The sequence below is a fragment of the Ooceraea biroi genome, chromosome 1, assembly GCF_003672135.1.
Source record: "Ooceraea biroi isolate clonal line C1 chromosome 1, Obir_v5.4, whole genome shotgun sequence".
NCBI classification, from domain to species: Eukaryota; Metazoa; Arthropoda; class Insecta; order Hymenoptera; family Formicidae; genus Ooceraea; species Ooceraea biroi.
In genome coordinates, this window is record NC_039506.1 from 20008357 (window position 1) to 20020926 (window position 12570).

Below are 12570 nucleotides of genomic sequence, written 5' to 3' on the forward strand. Positions count from 1 at the left end.
GAAAGGTGGCGCGAGAGCGGGAGTCATAAGTCGCTGGAGAGGCGTTATATGTATAGCTCGACGGGTTGCGCTGCTTTTCCCGGGGGAGCCGGCGTTTACACGGTGTTTGCGGGGGCGCGACATTTATCTCCGCGCGAGCGCAACAAAGGCGCGTAATGAGAACATGTGCTGGATGCAGGAAGCTTCATTAGCGGGCCTGTTCCTGTTCCACGGAGCCCATTGTGCCACCTAACCGGCTGTAACGCGCCGATACGCGGATTTTTCGGCCGCACAAGGCCTGTGCCGGAAGTGCCAGAAGTCGCGCACCTTTTTCCATTTGCAATCATCGAGAATTCAAATAAATTAATTTACTATTAATTTAATTAATTTACTACCGAAATATCGCGTCTTGAAACTTGTCGGAATTGTTACGCGAGTTGTGCGATTTCAATATTTTGACGATTTCATCAAATTATTCGTCGTGACTTGGCAATTGGAGCCGACCGAGAAAAAATGCGATTGCATTTTTAATCTCTATCAAGTTTTAATGCCAACTGAACAAATTAGTTGATCAATTTATTGTCGTACGATTCAGTGATATTTCCATTTACAGTTTACGTCGGGGACCAGGAGCTAACGTGCAGGATACCAGTGGGTACTCGGCCCTCCATCATGCAGCTGTGAACGGACACAGGTATTGTGTTTCTTGAGCACTTGTTCAATATTGCAATGTCTTCCGGAAATTGTTCTCCCGGCAGTTTTATCGTTCATTTATAACATTTCCCGACACACTCGTTTGCAGAGACGTGGTCAGATTGCTGCTCCAATATGAGGCTTCCACCAACGTCGTCGACGGGAAAGGCTCCTCGCCGCTTCATTTGGCAGCTTGGGCGGGGCACGGGGATATCGTACGATTAATTCTCAGTCAAGGTCCGTCGGTGCCGAAAGTGAATCTTGTGGTGAGTAACCCAGTATCGACCCCGCAAAAGTTTCGCAACAGCGTAAACGAATCGCTCGCTTCGGCACTCGTGTTGCACGGGTATCCCGATACCCGCAGCACGTATCGCCGAACATTGCGGCGGAAGCTGCATTGTACGCTCCGAGATTTGCTAGAGTTCATCATTTCAGCTTCGGTGACGTCGCGGCTCGGCTCGTACGTTATCCGAAAAAAACTCTAAATATCGATTTTGGTTACAGACAAAGGATAACGAAACGGCGTTGCATCATGCGGCGCAGTATGGTTACACGGAAGTGGTGGCACAGCTGCTGCAGTATGGATGCGACCCTAGTATCCGCAACAGCCGCGGAGAATCCGCGCTCGACCTCGCCGCGCAATATGGCAGGTAAAACTGCACACATGTGTCTCTCTCTCGACCGATGTTGGAAACGCGTTACTCGCGTACACGCGAACGTTCAATCTCGCGCGATGGATGATACTTCGTTGAACCGGATGTTCTTTCTTTTCCTCGCTAGATATCCGATCTGATCTGACATAATCGTGACATTATTTCTTACAGATTGGAAACCGTGGAGCTGCTCGTGCGGACGCATCCCGAGCTAATCGAATCGCTTCGTAATTCTTCCTCGTCTCTGATCTTCCCGCACACTCCTTTGCATTTAGCTTCGCGCAATGGTCACAGGTAAGCGTTCACCTACCGGCTTGCAGCAGCAAGCAACCTGAGAAGTTCCATCGAAATTGATCTCTTACTTTCGACGGTTCAGTTTCGACCGCTACCAACAACGGTGAGGTGGGTTATCGTTTTCGGGCGCTCTTTTATGTTTATCTAAGGACGCGCGTATCGCATCTTCCCGCGAAATGGTCACGCTAATTACTGGATAATGCGCGACGTGTATTGTGTCCGAGTATACAACAATGGACTCGTTCGAGCTGACCATAACGATGTCGAGCCATTTGCAGCGCCGGCCATTAGAGCCAATCAGAGAGCACCGCGTTGCGTAATCCCATCGAATGCGATATATGCGTCCTCCGGCTGGCATGATCCGATCCAACCCTCTACTGGTTACACGTTCCATATTACCGTCCCGTCGATTGCCCTCTCGTCCCTCCTCGAGCCACGCGAATGCATCCGATCGCATCACGCCGCATCGCAGCCGCTCTGTCCATCCGTGCGGATTGCTGACCGCCTCCCGATTACGAGAATCGTATTAATCACTGCCGCCGAAACGTATCGACCTATATTAATCGCGATCGCGACGGCGAACGGTCGCGATTCCATGCCGCGCGTACAGCGTGATATCATCGCCGATACCGCGTCGGAAAAGTCCTCGGTTTCTGGGTATCACGTTGCTCGCGCGCAATATCGAGACGTATTGCCCGACGTATTATTCGGATCGGCGAGTACAAAAATCGCCAACCATGCAACTGACGTGGGAGATCCTATTACGTACGCGGACTGAATAATATCGTAATCGTAAGCGTGTGATATTATAATGCGTTCGGCCAATTGAACGCGCGTAGCGCGTCACGACTTTGCACTTCACTCCCGACGATCGTCCAGATTCTCAGCTCCTCAGAGATCGCGATCTCAGACAAATCTCATCTTGGTGTCTCCGCATCTCCGTTATCCGGAATTCGACGTCCGGCGTTTCCGTGCCGGTCGCGATGCGGCGTTCTCATTTAACGGGGCGATGCCAGTTGGTAATCCCGTTGAGCTTTTCGCGTATACTCGACACCACGGAGACGCGAGCGACGGCGCGAGGGGGACAAGAGGACGATGGACCGGTTGGCGGTCGAATCGAATCGTGAATCGCCGCGAAACGGCAGTCACATTGTAATCGGGTATAACGCCGGTTTTTCTATGCAACCTCGCAGCCGGTAATCGCTTTAACCGGCGCTTGCCGCTTATAATGCGATCGTATCGCGATATACAGTCCGGTGGCTGCATTTTCCGTCGATGCCGGCGCGCGAGGGTGCAGCGGAATTGACGGGGCAGGGGAAGCGGATGGGCGGTGAAGGGCGAGGGGAAAACGGCGGTGGCGGTGATGTGGGACGGGCGCGTGAGAGGGTGAGCGTGCACGGAACGTGACGTTTTATCGCTCGAATTTTGGTTAAATAACGGCGCGCGAGACGTTTGCGCCTATACGAGTGCGAACGCGTACGCACGAGCTGTTTGAGCGTTCGGGCTGGATCAGCGTTTCTCAAACCGCGGCAGTAGGAAAGCTTATCGGAGGGTGACGAGAATCTCGATGCGGGGCTGCGCGCGCCCTTTGTGCTCGCCGGTGAACGATGAGTCGCGTAGATTTACACCGACATCATCAGGGAATTGCTGATAATCGTAAAATTCTGCTTTTACGTGTCTGTTGCGTGTCTCGCATCCTGTACCTCCGTACGTCATCTCCGATAAAAGTTCTCCCTCTCGCGTATCTAAGTCGTAAAATCCCTCCTCGCGTTTCTCAGCCTGCATGTTCCATTTCCATTTTTTCTGACTTTAATACTTATCGAACGTTCCAGGGAATCTCGATATCATCCCGAATTTTGAGAATCTCTGACGTTGGCGTATGCGCGCACGCGGGTACATAGCCGGGGGGTGGGTGGCTGCGTGCATTGCGATGGTCGGGCTCACGCACGCGTTTCACGCGCGCACCACGATATTTAGTGGATTCACCGACGCGGCTCTGTATGGGGCTAGAACAGATAGGGTGACTAGGGGGAGTGGAGGGTAAGAGGCAAACGGGGGTTGCCAGCGGGATCAGTTGGCGGGGGCGGACGCGGAGTAATGTCTATTATCGGATTCAATATCGGTGCTCTCGGTAAGCCAGTATACAAATACCCCTATGCTACGGTAATAACAACATAGGTGCACGCGAATCCGATCTTCAGCCGCCAATCCTATATGCGACGGACGGCTGCGGTTTTGCCGCAGTCGGCAGAAGGTGGACGAGAGATCTGCGTTTCGAGTTTTCGATTAAGGTTACCGATGGCAAGAGCATGGAGCTGGAGAAGTATAGTATCTTATGGTGGTCCCGCAGGGCGCACGAAGTTGAAGGATCGGAACAATTTTGATCACCAATCGCTTGAGCCAAACCAGACAATTGATTCCACTCTCATGCGAGGTGTATCGTAAAGTGCGAACGTTTAAATTGTTGTAGCTATTTTTATAGTATTTTTTATCTTATTACTATTTCTCGATTTTCAGGATTGCTTTTACCTCGAATTACTATATGACACTGTCAAAGCGCAAAGTTACTCGTGCTGGCACACAAATAATCTGATCTCATTTTACGAGAACACAGTTTGTGATTATTTTAAATTTATAGTTTATATATGAGTCGGACTCTATACAGTTGATGATTGTAATCATGAAATATAATTACTGTAATTCTAGTTTATAATCATTTTAAATAACCGAATTTTAGGAATTGTGTTACATTTGTTATCTAACACGCTGCTAAAATGATATGCGAAATGAGATGTTTCGACAATTTTGTTGCAGAGCGGTCGTGGAGGTCCTCCTCGCCGCCGGGGTTGACGTCAATACGAGAACGTCAGCGGGCACCGCGATGCACGAGGCCGCGCTTTGCGGCAAGATGGAAGTGGTACGGGCGCTTTTAGATCGCGGAGTGGACTTGGGCATTAGGGATTCCCGGCAGAACACGGTGCTTGATCTTCTGGGACAGTTTCCGACGAACGTCACTCAAGATATCACGGCGGTGATAAAAAGTACGGCCGCGTGTTTGCATGCAATTTATTCTCGTGGCGCCGTGGTCGACATACATATGTATACGTAAGGAGGGGCAGGGGATTACGTAATTAGTGGGATTTCCGTCGAGGGAAACGTACGTTTTTGGTTTACCGCGGCGTTTAATTAAATCGCTCTTAGTCGCGCATAAAGATCCGCGCGTGTGTGCACTCGCACAGCCTTGCGTATTATGCACAGCTGAAGATGCGATTAATCCTGAACTCCGCTGCTACTGCTGCTGCATAGGTTGCACACGCGCGAATCACACAGAACGACCAAGCGTCTGCAATCTTTGTCATTACAGCTTGCAGCGTGGAGTAACGACGACGATTGCGTTGACTCTTGTTGCTCTTATTTTTACGAATAACGAATATATTTTTTTAAAAAAGGAAAATTTAATTTCTATAATTTCTGCTGGATCGAAACGCGCCGCAATTTTATCAGTTCTATTATTGATTTTTGCAAATTATTTCTGCAATTATTTTTATGCTACGATTAAACAGTCGCGTTGCCGAACTTTGTCAACAGGGCATCGATCTTCCTCCGGTGTGGAGAGCGACGCCGACAGCGAGAACTTGCCTCCGATTCCGGTGCAGGGTGGCGACTCACTTGGCAGCCCCTACGAAAATGTTCGTCCGGGGGATGATCTCTCCCCCGCGGAGGGGACGTCGCCCACTCAATGGCAGTTTTATCATAAGCCTCGGGACGACGATCGTCGCGTTTCCGGCACTTCCGTCATGTCCCTGTGAGTATTTCGGCCCACTTTGACTCATTGCATGCTGTGCAGTGCAATATTTTTTGCAACGTACACGCGTCAAACGTTACTTTTCCCCTTGTAACGTAACAACACCCGATGGATAACAAAGCATGTGTAGTATGTGTAAATGCTGGCAAGAGTGTTGATACAAATTGCCTTAATATTATTGTAGAGATATTATAGAGATATTGCAGAGAAAACTTGGAGAATTAGTTAATAACGACGAGCAATGTATAATAAAACATGGAACAATAACAACAACAAAAATCACGTTACACAAAATAACATAAAACGACATAAAATAACATAAAACGTTACAAGAACCCAAATGTATCAAGAATCGAAATGTACATTCACAGATTTTCGTGCATTATCACTCGAGCGCATTGTGACTTCGCGAGTGGAATAAAAGCAAGAAGCTCTCTTCCTCTCTTTCTCTCTACCATTCAAGTCATCTTCACGAGAAAAAGCCTCTCTGGGATAATAAAAAACCCCGACGGTATTGCATCGGTTGCGCGCGAGGGTTCGAGATATATCTTGCAAAAAGACTCCGTATAATATCAGCGTGGGTGCGCGTATAGCACAACTCGGCTACGGCTGTGCTTTAATATAGGAGATGTTGGACAAACAAAAGCGTAGGAACGCGAACGGAGCGCGAACTGAATGAGCGAGTACCGGCCAAGCACCGGTCGACGATGACGGCTGGTGCTGGCGCTACCGCTGCCACCGTTACCTCGTAGGAGGTGGAGGTTCTCGAACCGAAAAGGGAACCCGGATAGTGCGGGGTACGGGGTGGCGATGTGAGGTACGGGGATTGAAACGCGAAGGTGGAGGAAGAGGTTGGAGGAGGTGGCGCGGCCCGCGTGTAGCCCCAGCGCGTTAAGCACCGCTTGGCTTGGTTTAATTTTCCTGATGTAGGCAGGCGAGATGGTGGGTCCGACCGCCTAGTTCGCCCCTGGGTCACCCCCGCTGCATCACCCCATTGGTACTTCGTGTGCCAGTGCTACCGTTCCGACTGCTAAGCCCGACTGGTTGGCTCGGCACGGCGGAAGTGGGAAAGAGAACAACGTAGGGCGATAGAGAGGCGATGAGGGAAAGGAGAGAGTAAGGGAGTGAACGAAGGAGAAAGAGAGGAAAGTGATATGCGATATGTACGCGAGGGCAAAGGGAGAGCGAGCGAGAGAGAAAGAGAGAGGGAGCACATTGGGGAGAGCCGCCGTTGATGTTCCACGCTTCTACCATCAATGTTTGACGTCGGTAGCCCCGGCTTGGCCGCCTCGAAATGAATCCATCACGTTAAACAATGTAAATGTTAGCCCGTCTCAGCATAAAACTAATAACCAACGCGCACTCCTACCCTCGCGTTACCACTACGGACGCGCGACCTCCGCAACCTCCGCCGGGAGGCTCCGCCAGCTCCTTTTTCACTCCTCTTTCTCCGCGCACCGTCCGACTCGTGGCCTCATTAAAAAAGTCGGCAATGAGCTCTGAATGTCCTCAACTGAGCCGTACTTTATCAATGGAAGCAGCTGTCTTTTCTATACGATTTACATTTACATGCACACGTACGGACCTTTTCGTCGTTCGCTCTCGCGTATTTTTCTCGTATTTTAATGCGAGCATTAATGTCGTCTTATTCACAAATCATACATGATTTTTCATATTTATATTACACCATTAGCGTGTTAAGATACGTTCGTTTCCATGAACGTTAGTTAGATCTCAGGTAATGGCATGTCGACTAGGAATAGCAACTATCCCGGTTTACGGTGGTATACGAGATTATGTTGCTTGGCTTTGGGTGTGCGGTTGACTGTGTTTGGTAATCGACGATGTTCAGTTGACGTAGCGGGATGTGCGCGTTTCAGCGAAGACGGGCAGAACGGAGTAGAACCGGTGAACGGAGTACGGAGGGCCCTCCAGCAGACAGAGGACTCCGACCCCAGTTCCGTCTTCGACAGCGTCTTTATGTCCCTATCCGACACTCTCAACTCGATAAATACTCTCGAAAGTTCCGACCAAACTCCTGAAGATATACCACAAAACACTACCAAAAGAACACCACTACCACTCGACACCACACGGTAATGTGACACGCAGACATTCTCTATCGCATAGTTGCGTAACAGACAACATAATTCTTAATGCCGAATCAATGTTTCGATAGTAGTTGGGGTTAGAACAGTAGTAGCTTTTGTGCATGCAGTCGTAGAATACAAAACATCCACTACAAAGTATCTACTTGACACATTGGCGAAGAATCTTGCAACTACTCGTGCATCTTAGACAAATACAGTTTCCGCGATCCGCTGTGAACATGGAACAAAACAGCTTTCCGATTCTCGCTGATTAATCGAGTGGAAACGCACGCTTCCGACGTTTCGAGTCGAGCCGATTAATCGTCGAGCAATAATGGATAATCGCCGATCGGTCCCATTGAGACGCCGAGTTTTGGTTGCACAGGGGCTCCGACAGCGGACTGTACCAAACTCCGCCCGTGCCACGCGGCACAATGGAGGGTAGCTTCGTGTCAGAGGACCTGTCCTTGACATTGCCCACGGGATACGGGGGCGGCCGAGAGTCCGACCAATTGAGCGTGTCGTCGTCCTCGAGCGTCGGAGGACCGAGCCCGCGGGACCGTCGTTGTTTGCTCAACGATTCCAGTGCTGCTGGTATTTACTTGCCGATGGCACCCCTGTCCAGCTCGCTACACAGTCCCGCTTCCAACAGCAAAGTTTCGGTAAGAGAGTCTCGGTTATACCTAAAGTCTTTTGTGTTTTTCTTCGATTTTTCGGGAACATATGGAAGACGAGTTCGCGACTGAGTACAGGAACGTTCTTCCCCCTACAGCCAACGCCACCCAAGAAACCACCCAGACGAAACCTCTCGGTGTCCCCGACGCATCTGCAGACGCAGATGTCCTTGTCGGCTGATAGCTCAGTGGGTCCCAGCAATTACGAGTACTTGTTCTTGGCGCGCAGCGGCGCACGGAGCCACATCGATCTTGAGCAGCTACAGAAGCGGCGTGATCAGCTGCGACACGTCACCCGAAGCGTGGACCAGTACGTGGAGATGAAGTCGCGACTCGGACCAGAAGAGAAACGCGAGTCCAACGTCGAACCGGTGGCGATAACGTCCATCTACGAGAACCGGCCGATCAAGATGCTAAATCCGCGTAGGAAGTTGCGTAGACACGCCTACGAGACCTACGAGACCGCGGAGAACAGCTCGTGCGCGGACAAGTCGCCATGCAGTGACGGCGACGCGGTGATGCAGGAGCAGACGTTCGTGTCGAGCGCATTTCTCACCCTAAGGTCTTCCCAGGAGAGCCTCCTCGATGAGAAGCGCGAAATGGACGGCCACACCATGCTGGAGACTCGTGAGGCCACCGACAAGCGTCTCAAGCGCGTGCAGATGATGCTGCCGACCAGCCCTACGCATTACGTTCAGCCACCCACTCCTGATCACCCGCCACCATCCGCCATGCAAGCGGAAAAGTCTATCCACGAGCGTATTCGTCCGCTCAGCCAGGTAAATGCTAGTTTTGCTTCTCCGTATTCGTATTATACAATTACTATCCCGCGAAATTAACACGTTAATGTACGAGCGTAGAAAAAGGCAGCGAGGGTAGAGCTAATGACGGGTCATCAACAGCCGCCGCGCGTGATAACGTTTCATTACGAGCTTCCGAAGTGACGCAACTTTCAGGTTGCGCGGTTATCGCATTATCGGGAGAAACACACGGTGATTTCTTTTTTTTCCCGTTTTCATGATGTCTCTTCACGAATTTTTCTCTACGGGACTTTTACGGGAAAAGGAGAGAAACGTGTTTTCCACGCGGCAGGATTGCCTTAGGAAATCGCAAGTTACGAACGGTTCTTAGGCAACTAACGTCGTTCTCGATCCCCGATATTAACTCGGGCGAGCGTGCACGCGGGATTCTCGATTTCCCGCGAGAATTCCACGAGGTTCATCTCAAACGACGGGCAAATGGGAGTCGCAGAAGCGACTTTCTCTCTCTCTCTCTCTCTCTCTCTCGTCGCACGGCACTCGGCGAAGCGTGCTACGGCGTTCAATTTTGCATCCTCGGTTGCTTGGCTGCTTGGCTGGAAGTACAGCAATCGGCGGAGACGCTTTACACGCACGTATCTCGCGTATCTCGTACATGCTGGAGTCTAAATACTCCGGCAGAGCGTGATCATTGACACGTCGAAAGTCGCACGAAACCGCGTAGATATCTTGAAAAATAATTCGTCGAGACCGGGTTTTTCCGAGCTGTGACGCGGGAACTCGGAGCGAGCGAGTGCTCGGGAGTGCTCGTTCGCCCGCTAAGAGCTGCCATTTACGCTCTCACTTGACCCGGTGCCTTGGACAGTGCATAAGCGCAGTCAACGTGACGTCTTACCAGGTTACGTTTAATATACAAGCTGTGTTTGATCTGTGATGCGATTTACAAGGAGTCGAGCTGCCTCCGCCTCGCTCCCGGTCACCCCCCGCCAACCCCTGCCTGTCCCTGCTTGCCTCGCTCGTTTGCTGCCGTTTGCGCGTCGCCCTATGATCGTTCTGCTGTGAGACCGACTACGTTCAGTTCTCATCCACCGCGAATGGATATCCATAGCACACCACACAGTTTCCAGCACATTCCTGTCTCCTTCTCTCTCTCTCTCTCTCTGATCTTTCTGCGGTGTCTCTCTGCCATCCGACCTGGCTTCACTCCGCCGCTCCCTATATGCGTTCGCAATCCGTGTCTTTCAGTCGGCTGTACACGCTTGGCGAAATATCACACAGTGAATATATCTGGAAAGGAATCGGCGAAGACGCGAAGACGCTTAGCTCGTGTGTGCAACCGGTGATATCGCGTAGCATCGCTTGCTCGAGGGATGATCGATGTCTTCGTCGCATCTAACGCAGCCCGTCTAATGTCTGGCAAATGCGCGCATATCCGTGCACTATGTTTCGTGCGTCTTGTTTAGCACTCGATGATTCGTGAATCTCTCATTCCCGAATGCTGAGAAGTGATACTGTCGATTTCTAGATCCAGATCTAGGATAATCCCGCAAGATTCGCCTCAAGTCTAAAGGATTCCGAAGACACTAGTCGGTCTCAGAATTTCATGGTAGCATTGAAAAATTTTAAGTCGGGAGGATATCTCGGCAAAACCGAGGATTAACTGGAACGCCTGACTTGCACGGTTAATATTGCGATGTCGATCGAGTCACGAGTTGCATCGAATGGCGCAATTCGCGATTCGCCGGGTTGCTGATATGATTCGATGACGGAAGGGGGAGGAGAGGGATCGAACACTATTACGAAGACAGCGTGCCCGCACAGCGGAGGCAGACTGTCTCCGTGAACCTGTCGGAGGAGAAGGACGCGGAGATGGGAGAACCGTCTACGGATGGTTGCTTCTCACCCGTCAACTTCCGCGAATCCAGTAGAGCGGTAGAATGCAAGATGCCGACACCCTTTGAATAATGAAGCCCTCGGCTTCTATGCCTGTCTGACTTCGCCTCGCGAATGCTCGTTCTCCGTTGCTGCGTAAGGAAGGAAAGGAGAAAGGGAGGGAGAGAGAGAGAGAGAGAGATTCGCGAATTTGTAGCGACGGTTTCCGGCTGTCTTCCCGAGATGCTCTCGGCGTTTTACCGGCGATACCGCGAGCGTCTGTCTCGGGCCTCCGACGTCGAATTTTAATTGCATTAGAGCCTTTCTGGAACGCGCGATGAGACAGCGACGAGCTGCCGTGCCTCTCGCAGTTTGCACTTAGTAAATCAAAACGCGACGTAACGTTTGAGCATGACGTAATGCAACCCTTAGTGGTTTACCGGGTGCCGCTCAAACGTAAATGACGTTACGTCGATCGCTGATTGTAGCGTGTGTTATTAACACGTCGCGGAATTTAAATTAAAATGCCGAACGTAGATGCGTCGAAACTGTGTCCAGTTGTAAATTGTCCCGCCATCGAAGCTATCCGTCTTTTTCGCTTTTCTCTTTTTTTTTCAAACAAAAATTATTTTTGACGCGTAAAATAATTTCGATGTAACTGCGACGCCACTGTCCGCGACAACGATTCTCTGCGGATCATAAAATTCGCGAGTGCTGGAAAAATCGTATTATATTTGTCATTTATGACTCGCCGTCAGCGGAATCGAAAGAATTAATGTCAAAAGGTATAGATTTTTATTCGAATAAATAAATATGCTTTAGGTCGGCCACGCGTATTTATTTTCCCTCCGATTTACATGGTATATTTCTCGCGTGCCTGCGCGCAAACGTTTCGTTTCAATAAATTTTCATCGCGATAGGATTGGCTTCATTTTTCCATCGTGCGATCTGCTATACCGCGACGCGATGCACGACACAAGGGAGCAGGATGGCACGCGGAAGGGGGTTCACGGGGGGAGTTTTTATATCGACTGCAAATATCCCGTGTGTAAAACACGAGTGTTGACAATCTCGACGATAACGCGCGATGCGCGACGAGTAATAGTGGTTCGCGGGGCAAATTGCGAAAACGCGACTGTCATAAATCCGACAACGTGATCAGCGCGATTTTCAACGCGGATATCGAAAGTACCGGGATACCATAGCGGTATCATAGCGGTATCTGACGTCCGGATACCCCGCTCTCGTGTGCTTGGTGTACTCGCACGATACCGTACAGTCGAGAAATCCCTCGCTACTTCCTCCTCAAAGTGGTGTTGATTTGTCGACAGGTGTACAAGCGGAGGTCCCGCGACATGGAGACGGAAACGGACGAGGATCTGCTGCAGTTTCCCACCGGTGGATCACTCGATGCATCCAGCGGCTCGCTATCGAGCGTGTCTCTATCTGACAAGAGCATGTCCACGGACAATGTCGAGGAGTACTTTGGCGACGTGCCGTTCGCAGGTAAACAGCAACGCACGCTTGGCTGCACCGCATGACGCTTCTTTCTGCCCACGTGTACATGCATAACCGTTGTGTTACGTTTCTGTCTTTTTACCGTATGCCTGACGAAACACCGCTGACGCGATGATCAGAACGATTTTTCGCGCGCGCGCTCCTGGAGCGGTTTTCTCTTTGAGCGCGCGATGCATCGCGTTCTATCCCTTCGCGTCGCTGCGGCGAAAAGCAGCGAAAAAGTGCGTGGTGAGT

At 50.7% G+C, this 12570-nt stretch overlaps 1 protein-coding gene across 3 annotated transcripts in view; it reads left to right on the plus strand.

Annotated features, from left to right (window-relative positions):
- LOC105277954 (ankyrin repeat and SAM domain-containing protein 1A) overlaps nt 1-12570 on the plus strand; it is a 46644-nt gene that overhangs the window by 7141 nt on the left and 26933 nt on the right. For 2 of the 3 annotated variants that reach the window (XM_011336710.3, XM_011336712.3), the window contains exons 2-11: nt 593-673; nt 782-938; nt 1177-1322; nt 1497-1619; nt 4434-4660; nt 5208-5424; nt 7305-7520; nt 7900-8176; nt 8287-8967; nt 12150-12324. In XM_011336710.3, the coding sequence (XP_011335012.1) occupies nt 593-673; nt 782-938; nt 1177-1322; nt 1497-1619; nt 4434-4660; nt 5208-5424; nt 7305-7520; nt 7900-8176; nt 8287-8967; nt 12150-12324 (2300 nt within the window). The remainder of the gene's footprint in view (nt 1-592; nt 674-781; nt 939-1176; nt 1323-1496; nt 1620-4433; nt 4661-5207; nt 5425-7304; nt 7521-7899; nt 8177-8286; nt 8968-12149; nt 12325-12570) is intronic. The other variant, XM_011336711.3, reaches the window with a different exon arrangement.